Source organism: Podarcis vaucheri (genome assembly GCF_965113315.1).
Source record: "Podarcis vaucheri genome assembly, chromosome: 6".
NCBI classification, from domain to species: Eukaryota; Metazoa; Chordata; class Lepidosauria; order Squamata; family Lacertidae; genus Podarcis; species Podarcis vaucheri.
The window spans coordinates 92,775,430-92,794,789 of record NC_138764.1 but is presented as its reverse complement, the minus strand read 5'-3'; the positions used below and the strand labels follow the sequence as shown (position 1 = coordinate 92,794,789).

The 19,360-nt window shown below is 48.4% G+C and overlaps 1 protein-coding gene across 4 annotated transcripts in view; it reads left to right on the top strand.

The window, feature by feature from the left end:
* The first annotated feature begins 6,799 nt into the window (after nucleotides 1-6,799).
* The window catches only part of PMEPA1 (prostate transmembrane protein, androgen induced 1), an 87,836-nt gene continuing 75,275 nt past the window's right edge, over nucleotides 6,800-19,360 (top strand). For 2 of the 4 annotated variants that reach the window (XR_014220601.1, XM_082226463.1), the window contains exon 1: nucleotides 14,995-15,592. Coding sequence is in view for 2 of the 4 variants with exons in the window: in XM_082226463.1 (XP_082082589.1) it covers nucleotides 15,490-15,592 (103 nt within the window). In the remaining 2 variants the exon portion in view is untranslated. Of the gene's footprint in view, nucleotides 7,019-14,992; nucleotides 15,593-19,360 lie in introns of those variants that run through there. The other 2 variants (XM_082226466.1, XM_082226464.1) reach the window with 2 other exon arrangements.

The window sequence follows — 19,360 nt, the reverse complement described above, 5'->3', positions numbered from 1 at the left end:
GGGCGGTAAAATCTCTGGGGACTGCTTCACTGACACGTCTGGCTGGGCCCCAGTGCCTCTTCCTCCAGCCAGACATCGTCGTTTCCCTGCTGTGGTTCTCCGTGCTGCGTTGCTGCAGTCACCATTGCTGAGGCTGCAGTGTGCTTGTGGAGCCTCCGGGGAAACTCTTTCGCCATATGCCCTGGATCCTCGCAGATATAACACTTCCTGTTCCCTCTAGGAGGCTTCGCTTTCACTGCTGCCGGTGCTAGGGCTCTGGCTGCTGACTGAGCCCTTGCACTTCCAACCTCCATCGGTTCCACCCCTCCCCCTGTTGGAGGCGTGGATTGCGCACGCGCTGCTTCTCTGGGAAGGAAGGAGGAGCCCCTGGCTGGTTCGCGCCCGCTGCGCCCTTCGTCCCTGCTCCACGGACGTTCTTTCAGCCGCACCCCCACCGCCAGCGCCCTCTGAACGATCTCCTGCGTGGTCCGGGGTCTCTCCCCCCTCGCAATCTCATCTTTAACCGAGTTGTGCAAGCCCTCCCAAAAAAGGTCTCTGACAGGAGCCGAATCTCTGTCCCATTCCAGGGCACTGACCAAAGCGAAAAAGCAGGCATGATACTGCCTTACGCTGGCCCTCCCTTGCCTTAGTCCATGCACCTCCTTTCGGGCAAGATCCACGTCAATGCTTGATAAAAAACAGCCATCCATCGCTTTAATAAAGGCGTCCGCATTTTGGAGCGCAGGATCCTTATCTCTCCACAAATTGCGCAGCCATGCTTTAGCGTCTCCATGCAAATGGGACATGACGAACCCCACTTTCTCTTGTTCATCTCTAAAGTCTTTGTGCAGCAGTTGCAGTGCACACATTACGTCTGCTCTAAAGTTGGGGTACTGTTGCAAATTCCCATCGAAGTGAGAGACCAGACCGCCTGTGCGTCTCCCCAACCCAATCCCCTCTGGTTTGGGAGTCTGTTGCCCTTGCTTCGTAAGCACGTCCAACCTGACCTGGAGATCCCTGTAGGTGGCAGCTGCTTCCTCCTCTCTCTTCCTGGACGCCAGCGCCTCGGCATTCAGTCGTGAAACTGCTTCTCTGAGTTCCGTTATTTGCTGTTCGGCCGTCATATTGTCTGCCGTTCGTGAGCTCTCTTGTAGGCACCCGCTTTCTCTCCTCTCCGCGAGGCCGTGGATGCCCACAATTTGATGGGACGGAGCTTACTGTCAGGGTTACTTCCAGATCCTAGCTCACAGAGGATCACGCTAGCCAGCGATCGTTAAATAAAAGTCTTTATTGAGTTACAGTCTCCATTCTCGAGCTGCTGCGTGCAACCCTACGTCTTATGCTTAGATCGGCGAAGCTCCGTCTGAGTCTCCGCCCCTTGCGCACCAACTTAATATCCTAGCCCTGCTCCACCTTTTCCGCCTTACAGTTCTCCTCTGGGTCCCTCTGCCCCCCTGGGTCTCTTCCTTCCGGGATTCTTCTGACGCTGACCCCCCTGACTCTCCTGTCTCCTTGCGCCGGGCTTTAGGACCTGGCTCCCTTTCCGGGCTGCCTACTGCGCCACCTTCCTGTGCATTTGAACTTGGCGCGCGCGCCCAACCTTCCACTTTCCGTCTAACCGTCACTTCGCTCCCCGATGAAGGTGTGGCCACTCCTGACTCGTGCCCTCCCTCCTGTTGCGAGCTGCCAGCGCTTGATCCCTGGCGCTCTTCCTCTTTCCTACTCTCTGGCGGTGACGTTGGTCCCGATCTCCAACTGCTCCCCTCTGAGTCCCCTCTGGCTCTATCTTCCTGGGGTGTCCCCCTAGTCTCCCCCCTTGCCCTGGCCACTGGTGCTCCTTTTTGTGAATCTTCTGATTCACTGGAAAGACTCGGAGATCTCGGGTCGTCGTCATCACTCATCCTTTCTTCTGCCTCCTCCCCCTCGCTCTCTGTTTCCTCCCTTGCCCTCGCCTCTGCTCCTGAACCCCTGACACTGGCCTCCACCTAAATCCTCTTAGATTAGTCCCTCTTCCGTTTTCCCTTTTCTAGGGTCCCACTGCTCAGACTTCTTCTACTCCCTCTTCTGTTTCCTCTGCCCAACTCTGACACTAAAGCAGCTTACCCAATTGCTTCCAGAGACTTCACTGTTTGCACAAAAACCATTCTCGGCCCAGTATACCTGAAGGAGCGTCTCCGCCCCCATCGTTCTGCCCAGACACTGAGGTGTCCTTTTTTAGCACCTTTTTTGGTGGGGAGGGGGGATCTCTCCCTGCCCCTTCTAATAGCAGCTCCACATGCTGCAGCATAGGCTGCTCCTGAACCTTGGGGAATTGTCAAAAGCAGTGAGGAGGAATTAAGAGGAGAGCTCAAAATATGGTCTGAAGCTCAACATAAAAAAAAACTAAGATCATGGCCACTGGGTCCATCACCTCCTGGCAAATAGAAGGGGAAGAAATGGAGGCAGTGAGATATTTTACTTTCTTGGGCTCCATGATCACTGCAGATGGTGACAGCAGTCACAAAATTAAAAGACGCCTGCTTCTTGGAAGAAAAGCAATGACAAACCTAGACAGCATCCTAAAAAGCAGGGACATCGCCTTTAAATAGTTAAAGCTATGGTTTTCCCAGTAATGATGTATGGAAGTGAGAGCTGGACCATAAAGAAGGCTGATCGCCGAAGAATTGATGCTTTTGAATTATGGTGCTGGAGGAGACTCTTGAGAGTCCCATGGACTGCAAGAAGATCAAACCTCTCCATTCTTAAGGAAATCAGCCCTGAGTGCTCACTGGAAGGACAGATCCTGAAGCTGAGGCTCCAATACTTTGGCCACCTCATGAGAAGAGAAGTCTCCTTGGAAAAGAATAATAATAATAATAATAAATTTTATTTATATCCCGCCCTCCCCAGCCGAAGCCGGGCTCAGGGCGGCTAACAACAATAAAAATAGTTCAACATTCTAAAACATTCATTATAACATTAATTAAATCAAATTAAAATCAAATTAATGGCAACCATCAAGCAAATTTTTGTGCAGATTGCCAGAGGAGGGGGTCAGGCTGCGCCCTGACAAAAGGCCTGGTGGAACAGCTCTGTCTTGCAGGCCCTGCGGAAGGATGCCAGGTCCTGCAGGGCTCTAGTCTCTTGTGACAGAGCGTTCCACCAGATTGGAGCCGCGGCTGAGAAGGCCCTGGCTCTAGTTGAGGCCAGCCTAACCTCTCTGAGGCCTGGGATCTTTAGGGTGTTTTTATTTGCAGACCGTAAATTTCTCTGTGGGACATACCAGGAGAGGCGGTCCCGTAGGTACGAGGGTCCTAGGCCGTATAGGGCTTTAAAGGTTAAAACCAGCACCTTAAACCTGATCCTGTACTCCACCGGGAGCCAGTGCAGCTGGTACAGCACCGGATGGATATGATCTCGCAGCGAAGACCCCGTAAGGAGTCTCGCTGCGGCATTCTGCACCCGCTGGAGTTTCTGGGTCAGTCTCAAGGGCAGCCCCACGTAGAGCGAGTTACAATAATCCAGTCTGGAGGTGACCGTCGCATGGATCACAGTGGCTAGGTCAGGGCGAGAGAGATAAGGAGCCAACTGCTTAGCCTGGCGGAGATGAAAAAATGCCGCCTTTGTTATAGCTGTAATCTGCGCCTCCATAGAGAGGGAGGTATCGAAGATTACACCCAAACTCTTCACGGATGATGCTGGCACTAATTGCACCCCCGCAAGAGACGGGAGTTGCCCCCTCAATCCCATATCGCTCCGTCCCAGCCAGAGGACCTCTGTCTTCGAAGGATTTAACTTCAACCGGCTCCCACGTAACCATCCAGCCACAGCTTCCAGACATCTGGTCAGTGTATCTGGGGCCGAGTCAGGATGGCCGTCCATCAACAGATAGAGTTGGGTGTCATCGGCATACTGATGGCAACCCAGCCCAAAACTCCGGACAAGCTGGGCGAGGGGGCGCATAAAGATGTTAAAAAGCATCGGGGAGAGAATTGCACCCTGAGGCACTCCACACACCAAGGAGTGGCGCGATGACAATTCCCCCCCAAGCGCCACCCTCTGTCCCCGACCGGAGAGAAACGAGCGCAGCCATTGAAGGACTGTGCCCTGGATCCCCACGTCGGCAAGGCGGCGGTCCAGGAGTTCGTGATCGACCATGTCAAAGGCTGCTGACAGGTCTAGAAGAATCAGCAGCCCCGACCCGCCTCGATCCAGCTGCCTGCGGAGATCATCTGTTAGGGCGACCAGAGCCGTCTCGGTCCCATGACCAGCGCGGAAGCCGGACTGGAATGGGTCGAGAGCAGATGTTTCATCCAGAAACCTACCAAGCTGTTCAGCAACCGCTCTCTCAATCACCTTACCCAGGAATGGAAGATTCGAAACCGGGCGGTAATTGGAAAGATCCTGATGTTGGGAAAGATGGAGGGCATAAGGAGAAGGGGACGACAGAGGACAAGATGGTTGGATAGTGTTCTCGAAGCTACTAGCATGAGTTTGACCAAATTGCAGTGGGAAGCAGTGGAAGACAGGAGTGCCTGGCGTGCTCTGGTCCATGGGGTCACGAAGAGTCGGACACGACTAAATAACTAAACAACAACAAGCAGTACCAACAGTAACAGAAATAAAAAGTCAGAAACCCCACTGCGTACACAAACCTTTCTCCACACATAACTGGGGGGCTGAGTTCAATAGAATACGACACACAGAATTTTTCCTGTTGTGGTGCAAAGGGGGAACTAAGGTTCTTTTAACAGTGCAATACAATTCAGACTTTTGACTTCAAGAAAAGTAGAAAAAACTGTGTACTTAAGACGGGGTTACTGGCGTGACTGCAGTTGTGTATTTGGAGGGCAAGAGATTAGAAATATGACAAGGATAGTAATGAATCATTCACGATCCTCTGATGGCCTTTATGGTTTCACAGGAAGCATCTAGAGTGGCTTTTTAAATATTCATTCTTAATTTGTGGTGCAGATGTGTCGGTGGATCTAAAGCCTAGATCTGGCAGTTCCATTTTAAACAGAGATAGAATTAAAACCCTGAATTTTGTAGACATGGCGGCAGGGGAAGAAGGCATCCGCTTTCAGTTGACAACCGTATTTCGTGAGAGATGGTTACCCATGTGATGAAATAGTACAGGGGTCAGCACTCCTTACCACTCACTCATCATTAGATGGGTGAAATTGGTTACTTTTCTCTCTCTAGAGAATTAGATAGGACTGAAGGAGAAAGTTGAGGAAAAGTGACCCGCTTTCCCTATTCCCCCAACCTCTGGGCTTTTCAAGGCTCAGTTGAATTCTACTGCATCTGGCTTTTACCCAGAAACCTTGGAAAACCAAAGTCTGCAGACACACTTTCTCTCTTCCTGCCTCTTAGGAAGGGGCCCTGAAGACTGTCAGGAGTGCCTGACATGCTCTGGTCCAGGGGGTCACGAAGAATCGGACACAACTAAACAACTAAACAACAACTAAGGCATATGACATCTGCCTCTTCCACTCCTGGCAGGAAAATGGAGGGAAAGCACAGAGGAGTAACAGATTCTGAAATATGGCACTTTCACACCACCAGTCTGTCCCACTATTCTGTGTTTGGACATGTGAACTATCTGAGATTGCTGCCTGCCAGTATCTGCTACCCAATTATTGTCCCACCACACCTGACAGAAGCACAGGAAATGTGTGTTTATCTTTCTTTGATGTCATAAAACAGCCCCTTCTTGAAATATTTCATCATCTTCGCAAGTCCAAAAGTAGCAAAATTAGTCAAGAAGCGTTTTTGAACAGACCAGCTGTCTGAAATCACTTATTGTCTAGATTTGTTACCCACAGACCAGTTGAAAATTGCTCAAGGTCTTGCCTGACCACTTAATGGTTTTTCTGCTTGTTGCAGCAATTGTAATGCGCTGGTGTAGATGCGGTATGACTTACAATAATGATACAAACATTAAAACCAATATTAAAAAAATCAACACAAAATGAAAACCTAAAACCACATTCATAATGCACAAATACATATAAAGGTAATACAACACAAACCACTAAAAGACAAGCAAGCAAGAGGTCTGAATTAAGGGCCAAAAATCTGGGTAAAAAGAAACATAGATTATTTTTTGTCTTGTGCCTAAAAATAGATAGATAGTGCCAGACATGCCTCCCTGTTGACAGCATTCCAGAAGTGAGGAGCCACCACTAAAAAGACCCATTCGGATCTTGACACCCTCTGCACCTCCCTTGGTGGAAGATCACAGAGAAGGGCCTCAGATGGTGAATGCTGGGTCCAGGTTGGTTCATGCGGAAGGAATATGGTCCTTAAAAGAAAAGGAAAAGGAGCTAAACCAACACTTCCCTGCTGCCACCTGAAAATTGAGGGATCAGGGCAATATGGGAAGGGGAGAAAGTGGGGCAGGCGAAGAAGGTGTGAGGCAGCCATGGGCAGTACGTATAAGCTAAACAAGCTATAGCTTAGGGCCCCACTCTCTTGGGGCCCCCAAAAAAAATTAAAGGAAGAAAAAGCCTGGATGTACATTTCCAAAATATGAGATATAAAACAAATAAAACAAAATCTACATACAGCAACAGCGGCAAATGGCTTTAGATACCTATTAGGTCCATAAATTATAGCATATATTCAACACAAAAAACAGCAGCAATTTGTTGTTGACAAAGGACAGCTGGACATATAAAGGGCCCCATTACCTTCAATAGCTTAGGGTCTCATCAAACCTAAATCTGGCCCTGGCCAGAAGCATAGTAACAGTGGTGGGGTGACCAGGGGGGGGGGCACGAGCTCCTCTCAAACATGGCAAGGCTCCTATTATTCTATTTTTCCTCCGCAGAGGTTGATGAAGCAGGAGGAAGACTGTATCTCAGTGGCAGTGCATCTGGGTTCAATCTTCAGCATCTCCAAATAAGACTGGGAAATGCTGCTGCCTGAACCTCTGGATTGCCACTGATTTAGGAGCAAGAGAGGGTCTGTAGCACGACCCGGACCTGTTTCACGCGTAACAGCAACAAGGCCCCACACAGAAGACGGAGAGGCCTTCTCGGTGGTTAATGGCAAGGTTAGTGTAAGTAGGTCACCGTTTAATGGTTTCCGATGAAACGTGAGCAAATGTGTCTTGTTAACACAGTGACTTATTTATGACTCAGCCCCATACTGTAAGTGTGAAGACATGTGCTGGCGGTATATGAATTAATATGGTTTGGATTTCGCTCAGAACACGATTGCTCTAAGGTTCTAGCCTCGGGCTCTCTGGGCAGCCGATTGCTTTAAATTGCAAGCACAGCCGAGAGGTGAGGTGTCGGGTCAAAGCCAAGGATGAAGGGCAGGGAGGGGGGAAGGACAGGGTGCGGGGGGGAGAGTTTTGCATACAACGGAGCAGTATGCTGTAGCTCAGAGGAACAGCTCCTGCTTTGATCACAGAAGGTCATGGGTTCAATTTGCCCCTACAGAGCTACTACCAGTCAGTGTCTAGACCAGGCATCCCCAAACTCGGCCCTCCAGGTGTTTTTGGGACTACAATTCCCATCATCCTTGACCACTGGTCCTGTTAGCTAGGGATGATGGGAGTTGTAGTCCCAAAACATCTGGAGGGCCAAGTTTGGGGCTGCCTGGTGTAGACAATACTGAGCGAGATAGACCAATGGTACAGTTCAGTATAATTGGTGGCAATGGTCACAGAGGACAAGCCTGAAGAAACCATTGTGGGGAGCTGGCCCCAAACTGCAACAAATCCCTGTTCCCATTGTTCTTGGTCAATTTTCAACATAGCTTCCAAGAATTAGTAGTCCTGGGAAGTGGAGAACGAATGCAGAAAGGAAACACCAGCTTCCGTCTCTTGTCATCAGGAGGTCCTTGGGGTGGGGGGACCCAGTGCCATAGCTACAAGGGGACTAGCTGGATTTTTTGGCTCGGGTGACGCCACAGAAGGGTACCACTGAGGCTCCCAGCCTCTATGTGGGTGTACACAAATGTGGGGGGGCAGGATTTATTTTAGGGGGGAGGCTTTATGCTGGGCGGAGGCAAAACCAAGCTATCTGCGACACAATTGGTCAGTTCAGTATTTTTATTTAGTTACTTGATTTGGGGAGGGCAGCTGCCCCCTCTGCCCATGGTGGCATGTGCCAAACTGGGTCTCTGACCCAGATGAAATAAAGCCTAGTTTTTCCCCTGGGGGGGTGGACCCTGCTACTTAAAGCACCTGAGGTTCTGGCATGCTGCAGGACTGACCCTACCATTAGGCAGGGTGCAGCAACCACCTCAGGCAGCAGATATTGAGGAGTGGTGAGAAGCTGTTGGGAGGACAGAGTTGTGTGCTCCTGTTTACAATCCTCTGTTCTCTGCCTGAAATGAGTATGTCCAGTTAACCAGAGAAGCTCCAAGACCTTTCACTGCCTGAGCCAGAGGATTCAAATATACCCCAACCGTTTTAATGACGAATCTTTCCACATTCGCTGGATGGCTCCAAGTTTTAGTTATTGCATATTGTACCACACTTTCTCTGTATCGTGCTTAATTTTAGTCACCTCTATCTGGTTGACGCGGGACGCGGGTGGCGCTGTGGGTTAAACCACAGAGCCTAGGACTTGCCAATCAGAAGGTCAGCGGTTCGAATCCCCGCGATGGGGTGAGCTCCCGTTGCTCGGTCCCTGCTCCTGCCAACCTAGCAGTTTGAAAGCACGTCAAAAGTGCAAGTAGACAAATAGGTACCGCTCTGGCGGGAAGGTAAACAGCGTTTCCGTGCACTGCTCTGGTTCGCCAGAAGCAGCTTAATCATGCTGGCCACATGACCCAGAAGCTGTATGCCGGCTCCCTCGGCCAGTAAAGCGAGATGAGCGCTGCAACCCCAGAGTCGGTCACGCCTGGACCTAATGGTCAGGGGTCCCTTTACCTTTACCTATCTGGTCTCCTCTTTCTCAGCCTTTTCTCTAAGTGAAAAAGCTCCAATACGTTGCAGCCTTTCAAGTCTCTCCATCCCTGTGATCAGTTTGGTTACCATATTTCTGAACTCTGTTCACGGATTGGTTTTTTTCTAGAAACATGGATGGAATGTGCCTAATGCAGTGTTTCCCAACCTTTTTGGGGCAAAGGCACACTTGTTTCATGAAAAACATCTCGAGGCACACCACCATTACAGCCCCGTGACGTCAGCGCGCAGCGTCACGCCGGGAGGGACATGAATTGCTAGCAAATTACATAATCACCTCCTTGAGGGCTGGCTCATCTTCTCCGAAGGCAGAACGGGAGGGAGGGAGGGAACCCCAGGGGTCATCTAGTGACGGCGCCCCAATCGAAAATTTGACTTTAAAAAAAAATTTTTTTTTGAATTTTTTAATTTTTCCCGCGGCACACCAGGCAACATCTCGCGGCACACTAGTGTGCCGCGGAACAGTGGTTGGGAAACACTGGCCTAATGAACCCCATCAAGCGGAAGCCCCGTGCAAGGGCTTCTGCTTGTGCAAAAGGGCTTTCCCCCCCTCTCTCCTCCCTCTGTGCCAACCACAGTTGGCTTGCTGGGGGGGGGGTCAGGAAAACCCCTAAAACAGAGCAAGATAGGGGAGCATCATTCAGTCTGGAAAGCCGATATACTTACACAGAGTATTTGTAATAGTGTGGCACTTAAGTCCACCCATAAACGACAATTTTAAAAATAATAAATTTCAAATTCAAACATTTCCCATTTTTTAAAAAATTCAAACCTAGATTTCAAATTGGCATACTTGCATTGACAAATTTATGTCCCATTAATTCTCACTGTCCATAAACTGGGAATGAGTTGGCATAGCGTTGGTGGGTGTGAGTGCCAACATTTTGCCTTAAATGCAAACAGTTGCTTTCGATTCCCTCGGTGTTCAGCTTTGCTGCAGAAGGATGGTGGAGGAACATCACCTGAGAGCCCGTTAAGAGTCACCTAGTAAGTTTCCCTCTTCGCTCTCTAGCCCTAAGCTAATTCACAACCTTTCAGCTGCTAAGCTTCTTAAATCACATTTGTTCTCTGTGATACAAGACTTTTCGTCTCATCCCCACCGGATTATCAAGTATTGTTGAAGCTGGGCATAGACTGTCAGGTGGCAAAAGTGTGAAGATTAAACAATCTTCTGGGAGTCTGTTCATGTTCAAAAAAGCCTTTTCATCAGCAAGAGCCAGTTTCCAAACAAACTTGGGAGACTGTTAGAAACTTGTTTAATACTATTTTTAAATCCCATTTTCCACGGAAGGCAATGAAAGTTCACACTTAACATTAAGAAAGACCATGCTTGGTGCTTCATAATTTCCGTAGGCTTGCAAGTAATTTTGGGTTTTTTATGCCATTTCATTATGAGCCCTTTAAAAAAAAATCACCTTGTACTTTTGCACATTTGGCATTGTTGGTTCTCTAGGCGGAGAAGGAGCAAGATAAAGACCCTTTAACTATTTGCAAGCAGCGAATCATAGCTATGAAGAATTATAGAGGAGCCATTCCCTTCTTTTTACAAGAGAACCCAAAGCTGTCTTTATCTCTGAGTAACAGGATTTGCCAAGTATTTTAGCAGCTTGTTCGCACTGCTATGGCTGAGCTTGCATCAGCAATTTTTTTTATTATTATACATGCCTTTCTTCAGACAGGTTTATTTCTCAGCTAAGGGTGGACAGAAATAATTTTGGACTAAATCTTAGTGCAAAGATAGGCATCATTTCTGGGGTTATTTTATCCCTAGTGCACTTGTCTGCAAAGAGCAAGGTAACTGTGGTTTGCTGTTGCTGTTGCTGTTTGTTTTTTAAACTCACAGGAAGAGACTGGATCTCTCTACAGTCTTTCTCTCCCCATGTCTCCAGCCAGCGATCTGTGGCTGTCATCAGGCTGTCACACAGCTCTACACCCCCCCCCCCAAAGCATTTTGGGACCCCATGCCAGTTTTCTGCCCCTAGCTTCAGCCGCATTCCTCTCTAGCAGTGGAGGCCTGAACTTTATCCCCCAGGTATTGATATTGGGGTGGGGGTTGAGATCCAACCCTCTAACAACATACGGTAACAAACCTATCCTATTAAAGGTTTAAGTCAGGGGTAGGAAACCTGACAGCCTCCTGCTGCTGGTAGACTCTAACTCCCATCAGCCCCTGCCAGCATGACCACCGGTCAGGAATGATGGGAGTTGTAGTCCAACAACATCCAGAGACTGCCTTGTCATGTGATTTCCCTGACCAACCTGCACATTACACAGAATGAGCTGGTAGCCTGAGGCAGTAGAATTCTGGACTGCACCACCTTAAAAAACTGTAGGTGGGAGTTTGCATTTTTTAAAAAATGCACACTTATTTACTCTACCATGTTATATATGTCTGCACGGAAGTAAGCCTTATTGAGATCAGTGGGGCTCATTTTCAGGTGAGTATGGGACTGCGCCCTTAAAAAAATATCCTGACATATAGTAAATATCAGGAAAAATGTTATGAATACTAAATTAAACATACTATTAATAATTTTTTTTTATTTGTACCTCACCCATCTGACTGGATTGCCCCAGCCACCTTCCAAAAGGTGGTGGTGGTTGTTACTTATCCCGCTTTTCCCAGGGTATCCAACCATGATCTACTATATATTTTGCAAGTTTGTTTGTCTGTTCCCTATGCATTTAGGCAACTCTTAAGATACTTGTAACCAAATTTTGCATAATGGTTCCTGATATCAAGAGCAGGTTTCTGTCTTAAGTTTGGATACAAATGGACCCCATTTTGAATGAAGATGACAGGCTGAACCTTTCAAAACAGTACTGATTTGGGGCGTGTTGGGGGTTTCTTAGTTTTCCAAGCAATGTTGGGCATGTGGCTGCTAGTTATAAATAAAACGATATAATCACACCATTATAAACTTTCAGACCACTCAAAACAATTCAGAACACACACAGGGAGATTCAAACATAAGACATCTCATCTGTTCATCCCAGAATTCTACCACTCCAGTCTACCCCCTCATTCTACTTCAGGCATAGATTGGCTCTCACATATTACCCAAACAGATAGGTAGCCGTGTTGGTCTGCCATAGTCAAAATAAAAAAATTCCTTCTAGTAGCACCTTAAAGACCAACTAACTAACTAACTTAGTTGGTCTTTAAGGTGCTACTGGAAGGAATTTTTTTATATTACCCAAAGTGCTGTAGGGTGACCCAGTGCTGTTGACAACAGCTGGACTTTAGCACATCACTTGTACCTGTTGTGCTAGATAGGAGTTTCCAGTGTGCTACAAAGTGTGCTAGCTGGCCACTGTGAATTAAATTTACCTAACATTCCTTCTGATATTTGCCAGCCAGCCATATCTACATAGTTGGCCCATTGCTAACTATCTTAGAAAACGGATCTCTCAATGAGTACCAAGCTCTTGGAACTCTGATCATTTGACTTGCATGTTGGTTGTGAGTTACTGTATGACAAAAAAAAAAAAATTGCACACATTTATGGCATCCAAATATGAAAATGTGATTCCTAGGCTACAGAGAAATGCATACTTTATAATTTGAAGAGCTCAAAATTCTTTTTGAAATATGAGCCATTTTTTAGAGGTCCTCTTGCCCTCATTACAAGGAATGCGGGGGGCGCTGTGGGTTAAACCACAGAGTCTAGGACTTGCCGATCAGAAGGTTGGCGGTTCATAGAATCATAGAGTTCAAATCCCCGCAACAGTGTGAGCTCCCGTTGCTTGGTCCCTGCTCCTGGCAACCTAGCAGTTTGAAAGCACGTCAAAGTGCAAGTAGATAAATAGGTACCGCTCCGGCGGGAAGGTAAACAGCATTTCCGTGCGCTGCTCTGATTCACCAGAAGTGGCTTAGTCATGCTGACCACATGACCCGGAAGCTGTACGCCGGCTCCCTTGGCCAATAAAGCGAGATGAGCGCCCCAACCCCAGAGTCGGTCACGACTGGACCTAATGGTCAGGGGTCCCCTTTACCTTTACTTGCCCTCATTAGTTGCCATATTTTTTTGCTCTATAAGACTCACTTTTTCCCTCCTAAAAAGTAAGGGGAAATGTGTGTGCGTCTTATGGAGCGAATGCAGGCAGCACAGCTATCCCAGAAGCCAGGATTGCTGCTTTCCCTCTTGCTGTTCTGGCTTCTGAGATTCAGATTTTTTTTTCTTGTTTTCCTCCTCCAAAAACTAGGTGCGTCTTGTGGTCTGGTGCGTCTTATAGAGCGAAAAATACGGTATACTCTGATGTCTTGTAAGGGGCATCGTGCAAGTTGTTACAGCAAAGATTCACGTGGCAGCATAAAACGAATGCACATCCCATGACATGAGCTTTCATTCAGCTTTTCACTCACTCAGTCTTGATGCCAAACATAGGAAGCTGCCTTACACCAAGTCAGAGTAATGATCCCTCTCTCCACACTGGCAGTAGCTCTACAGAGTTTCAGGCAGAGGCCTCTCTCAGTCCTACCAGTGACCGAATGCCAGGTCACACATGGCTTCCCCCAAAGAACCCTGGGAATGCTAGTTTCCGCATCACAAGCACTACAATCCCCAGCACCTTTAGCAAACTGAAGTTCCCAGGATCCTTTGGAGGAAGGCTTGTGTTTTAAAGGTGTGTTGAATATGTACTTTAAATGTATGGTGTGGGGGGTTTGTGGGGGAAGAAAGATACAGGACCTGCAGTCAGTTAAAGGGTGCCTTTCCAAGGAGCAAAAGCAACAGCTAGAGGTGAGTAGGATCAAGTCTTTTATAAGGACAAGCGCAACTGGATCCGCAGGGGGACAGGTCACTAGTGCAATATTTATCTCCCCACTCCCGTTTCCTCCGCACTTGTCCTTTTTTTTTTATTACTGAAAGGGCCATGCCTGTTGGCTCGTCACAACTGAACCTCTTTCGGGCCTGCTTTCCCCCTCCCCTCCCTTGCAAACGAAACCCAGCCGACGGAGCTTGCCCATCCGAAGAGCCTCGCTTGCTACTGCTGCAATAGCCCTAGCCCCATATCCATTTCCCAGAAGGTAGGTGGTGCTGTGGGTTAAACCACCGAGTCTAGGACTTGCCAGTCAGAAGGTCAGCGGTTCGAATCCCCATGACGGAGTGAGCTCCCGTTGCTCAGTCCCAGCTCCTGCCAACCTAGCAGTTCAAAAACACGCCCTAAAAAGTGCAAGTAGATAAATAGGTACCGCTCCGGCGGGAAGGTAAACGGCGTTTCCATGCGCTGCTCTGGTTCGCCAGAAGCGGCTTAGTCATGCTGGCCACATGACCCGGAAGCTGTACGCCAGCTCCCTCGGCCAATAAAGCGAGATGAGTGCCGCAACCCCAGAGTTGCTCACGACTGGACCTAATGGTCCCTTTACCTTTACCTAAGCTCAAGGGAACTGACTTCTGAGAAGACAAGGATAGGAGCCATGTCGCTCTAAGACACGCACAGGCTCGCTCACTCCAGCTCAGTCCCGATGGAAACCAGCTTCATTAACATAAACTAAGAGGTGCCAAAAAAAAAAATCACTTTGCAGAGGATCCCCAATTTCCGGGCATGGTCAGCTCTTGCAAACCGCTCTCATCACTTATCATCTATTAACTGCCCCTCCTTGACGCCGGGGGTGAGCGCTTGCAGCACCAGGAGCGGCTTAAGAAAGCCTCGTCCGCCGCTTACAAATAAGGACCTTATCGCAGCTCTACCGGCGAGGAGCCCATCTCCCTCTGTCGGTTCCTCGGAGAAGCGCCTTCCGAAAGGGAAAAGCTCTGGGCGCGTTTGCCTTTAAGAGGCGGGGCGCCGAGCCTGGGAGGAGGGCGGGGCTGAAAGGCAAACGCCGCCTGCGACTGGGTAGCAGGCCCTGTCGCTCCCGCGCCTCCTCCCTCCCTCTGCCAACCTCCCCCGCCCGCCCTCGCCTCTTCCCTCCGCCCCCTCCCCTCGCTCTGCGCCGCTCGCGCCCGCCCGCTGGAAAGGGCAGCACCAGTCTAGCGCTGACGTCACCCCGTCTGTCTGCTCTCCCCCCTCCTCTTTCCCCTATGAAACTGGATCTCCTTGGACTTGAATGAGGAGCAAAGGGCGGGGGCGGGGGGGGGGTTGGAGGAGGAGGAGCAGCAGCAGGAGGAGGAGGAGTGCGGGGGGGGAGGAGAGGAGGAGGAGGAGGAGGGAGTTACTAAGATCTTGCCTGGGCAGGCGAGAGAAAGAGGGAGGCACACACCGAGAGAAACAAAGTAGCAAGTCCCTTTCCCACCCGGCTCTGTCCGCGAACTTCTGGGGCTGGGGGGCAATGGAAGGGAGGGGGCCAGCCGCAGAGCTGAGAGCTGAGATCTCTCTCTAGTGCTCCTCATTTCCCCCCCCAAACTTGAATCCCTCCCCCCCCGCACCCTGCGAAATTTATTTTTGGAGGGTGCGTGTCCCCCACCCCACCCCCATTCCTTCCTTCCTCTCCAAAGGGTTTTTTTTTAATCAATTATATTTGCCCCCCTCCCATTCCCCCCCCCCGCTGCTCTTCTTCTTCTTCCGCCGCCGAACCCCTCGAAGGAAGATCCCGTCTTTATGTTGTGCTGCCCGGAGAGACCCCTGAAGTCTTCCCGTCCTTTGTTTCTCCGCTTCTTTTTTAAATGTATAACTTGATGGGTCTCAACAGCACAACCGGAGCCAGCCAGCCCAATGTCTCCTGTACATGCAACTGCAAACGGTCTTTGTTTCAGAGTATGGAGATCAGTAAGTACTTCTTTCCCATTCTGTATCTCTTTCTGTATTTGCATGTGTGCAAAAACTCTCCCTCTGTCGCCTTGTTTGGGGCCGGAGAGAGAAGCGGCGTCTCGGGCTCTCCTCGCTCGCCTTTGCTGGGTTCCCAAACGCGGCGCCTTCTCTGCGCTTTGGGCGATTATTTCATTTCGCGCTGCAAAAAAAAAAATCGAAGGGTTGGGTGGTTGTTGTGTTTTTTGAAAACAAGATATTTTAAGACTTGCGGGTATGTTCTGTTTCCCCACTTAGTGTGTGTGTTCGGGTGCCCCAAAGTTTTATTTTCCTTTATTCAATTGCAAAAAAAGAAATCCCCCCCCGTAACGTGCCCCCCTGCACAAATTTCCAGCTTCCCAAAAATGCGATTTGGAGACCCTCTCCCAGGGACCTCAAAAGAGTTGCTTTCTCGAGTCCCGGAGTTCGCTGGCTTTTGGCTTCTTTTCTCCCGGATCTGAACTTCAACTCGACATCTTTTTCTCCCGTCTTAACGTTGCCCTTCTCCTTTGGCCGGCGGCGGGGCGGGACGGTGCGAAGCTCCCGGGGAGGGGAAGGGGACGCCGGCTGGATGGGGCGAGGGGGGTGGGCGGCGAGAGACCCGAAAGGAGACCCGGGGTGGGGAGTGAGTCGCTGCAATATTGATCCGCGCGTTCCGCGTGCGTAAAGCCCACCTCCGGAGTGGTGCGGGCGGCGGAGCAGCAGCCTCTTCTCCGGCTTTGGCGAGGGCGGCGCGGCCGGGTCTCCCTTTCGGAGAGAGGCGAAGGGGGCCGGGGAGGAGCGAAGCGGCCGCGCGATCCCAGCCAGTGAGCTCCATCGCCCCTAGGAGCTTTTGTCTGCTTCCTAAGCCAGACGGTGAAACGGCCTGTTCAGGCTATTTAAAGCACATGCTCGGCTGGAGAATCCAGCAAGCAACCCCGGGAGCCCTTTCCTCCCAGAACAACACACCGACGCGCTCCGCTTTCTTATGACCGCCGTGGCTGCCCTGCGGTTTATTGCCCTGCTGCAATCCGCTGCAGATCGGGACCCCTTTTCTCTCCCCCCCCCCCACAAGCAATCACACAGACAAGCAATCACATCCCCGTTTCTCTTCTCCAAACCCCCTAAGCTTTGAGCCCGTTTCCTTCCTCCGGTTGCATTTGTGCATTTGGCACCCGCTCTTTCGAAAAGGAAGGAAGGAAAAACAAGATTAGACCGTATCATAATGGAGGGCCGGTCAAAGCGGCTGAGCATTGTGGCTAAATAGAGCTCCCGCGTCGAGTAGCAGTCTACCTCTGGCTACCAGGGGCTTGTGTTCTGCATGCGAGTTTGCGGGTAACTGTACGTGGTTTGGAAACAGAATACTGGGGAAGGGGGGGTGTTGGTTAAGAGGGACCTTTTTGGTCTGATCCAGCAGGACGCAGAACTCTCGTATACCGGTTCCGGCTCCAAAATGTTTAATCTGCTGCTGTGATGCCTTTTGAACCACAGCAGAGGACGGTGGTGAATTAGCAACGTTAGTGGAACGGTGCAGCGGCACACCCCGCCATGAAATTACAGGATAATAGTTCAGCAATTAAGTTGTCTCATCACCTAGTCCTGTGTGTGTGTGTGTGTGTGTGTGTGTGTGTGTGTGGTAAGAATGCAAATGTTATGTCCAGCGAACTAGAATTTGTGCCTATAAATAGTAATCGCTAGGTCTGAGAAGTAGATTACAGCTCTGTCTAGCCTTTAGAAAGGGTAAGTCAGACAAAGTTGCCTCCCCCCCCCCACTCCCTGAGTGTCTCTGTCTATAAAGTGCCTATAAAGCTGGCTAACGAAATGTGTTGTCTAAGAGCTTGTGATACCAAATGAAATAGCATGATTTCTGCCCCTGTATTTATGGACTAGGTACCTTAAAGTATCTCACAGAGAGAGAGAGATGGCAGTTTTCAAAAGAATCTTTTTATTATGTGCCTGGGTGGGAGAAACGAACTAAATCACTAAGCAGTAAAATAACAGTCTGGGATTGTCTTTACCACTCTGCAATGTTACACTCAAGAGCTAACCTCTCTAATGTTAGGAGACACCCAGGTCCGGAATATTTTTGACAGTTCCACTTTTTGATGATTACCACCTCCCCCTCTGTTGTTGTTGTTTTGGCAATTTTTTTTATAAAAAATAAATAAATCGCAGAACTTGTTCAGAAGATCCAAACATCACATAATCCTGATATCCTCATTACTGGTGAATGTGCCTGTGCCCTTGGTGGTAAACTAGCTAGACTACCAGACAGCGCAGGTCGTTTTCCTAATAATGATTGTGGGAGGGGTCTTTCTCCTCCTATTGGAGGTGTCTGCTGAAACGGTTTCCGTAAATTAAAAAGATCAATGTCCATAGAAAATTTGATTATCTCTCTTAATACCGCAGCAATTAAGATGGATTCTCCACCGTCCACCTCCCAAATCTCATTCCTGATCTTTAAACTGGGGGTTTGGACTATTCACCTGCTGGAAAATTCCCAGCTCATAAAAAAATATGTGTGGGACTTACCGGTAAGTCTACTGTGTAACAGGATGCCAGATTCCCATGTCCCTCAATGCATGGTTTCTTCTTCTTCTTTCTGTCTCAAATTCATCACTTTTATTTTCAGTCCCTTACTCTCTCAGCTAATCAGCCATAATGATGTTTTGGCTGACATGGAGGCAGTCTTGTTAATTTAGTTGTCTGCTTCTCCAAATAGAGTTCATTTCTCACCTCTGAAGTAGTGATACTCAGGGCAGTTTGACCTGCAAGGGTTGGCATCAGTACTAACTGCATTCAAAATACAATATATATATATATACATTCTTTAGTTCTTTAGAGGCCACAGTGAAACGAGGAAGGGAATATCCCAGCAAACTTATTTTGATATGCAGTTTCTTTAAAAACGTTTGTGTAGGAATTAAATCACCTGTGACATTTTCTCCTTTTTGTTGTTTGTTACTAACCCTAGTCTGGCTCAAAAGGAAAAGCCTTATTTTAAAAACTTATCATGTTCTATCTAGATATTCAGACTGTTCAGAAACCTGACAGTTCTATGTGTTATGGATTTATTTATTTTTTAGGGCTAAAATCTGCTTTAATTTTAAACTGTATGGGACTTTGAGAGTTATTGGCAAAATATAAGTGGGCTGCAATTTGTACATACTGTATTCCATGCTTGCTTGGGAGTAAACCCCATCAAAATCATTTGGACCTACTTCCAAGTATCTTGCATCAATCTTACAATCTTGTAAAGCATGTTGCAGTGGTCAGGCTATGGTCTTCCTAACAAAGCAAATTTCCATTTTTATAACAAAACATACAGCTGAATGGAAGGTAATGGGACCACTACCTATTAATGCCAATATATTAGAATACCTGGCTTTTTCTGCTATTTCTGGGCTCCTAACAGCAGCATATACTACTTGAGAGTTTAACTGATTAGGTCTGAAAATTCTTCAGCTATATTTTGCTATTTTGAGAAACCTGGCATGCTTCTCTGCACTTGGAACTCAAACAGGACTTAAACATTGATTCCATATAAAACCAAACATTCATATATTTTAGTGCAAAGCTGATTTGCCTGATTATCTTAACATTATTATTACTGAATCTAATCTATCTTGATTTGAGGAAACTTCATACTGCAGATAATATGGGTAGTTTTTTGTGTTTCTCTCATTTGACACAAAAAATGAATGGACTTCCAAACCCATCTTCCCCACCCTACATCTGAGAAAGTAAAACTTTTTATTTTACTTGATAGGC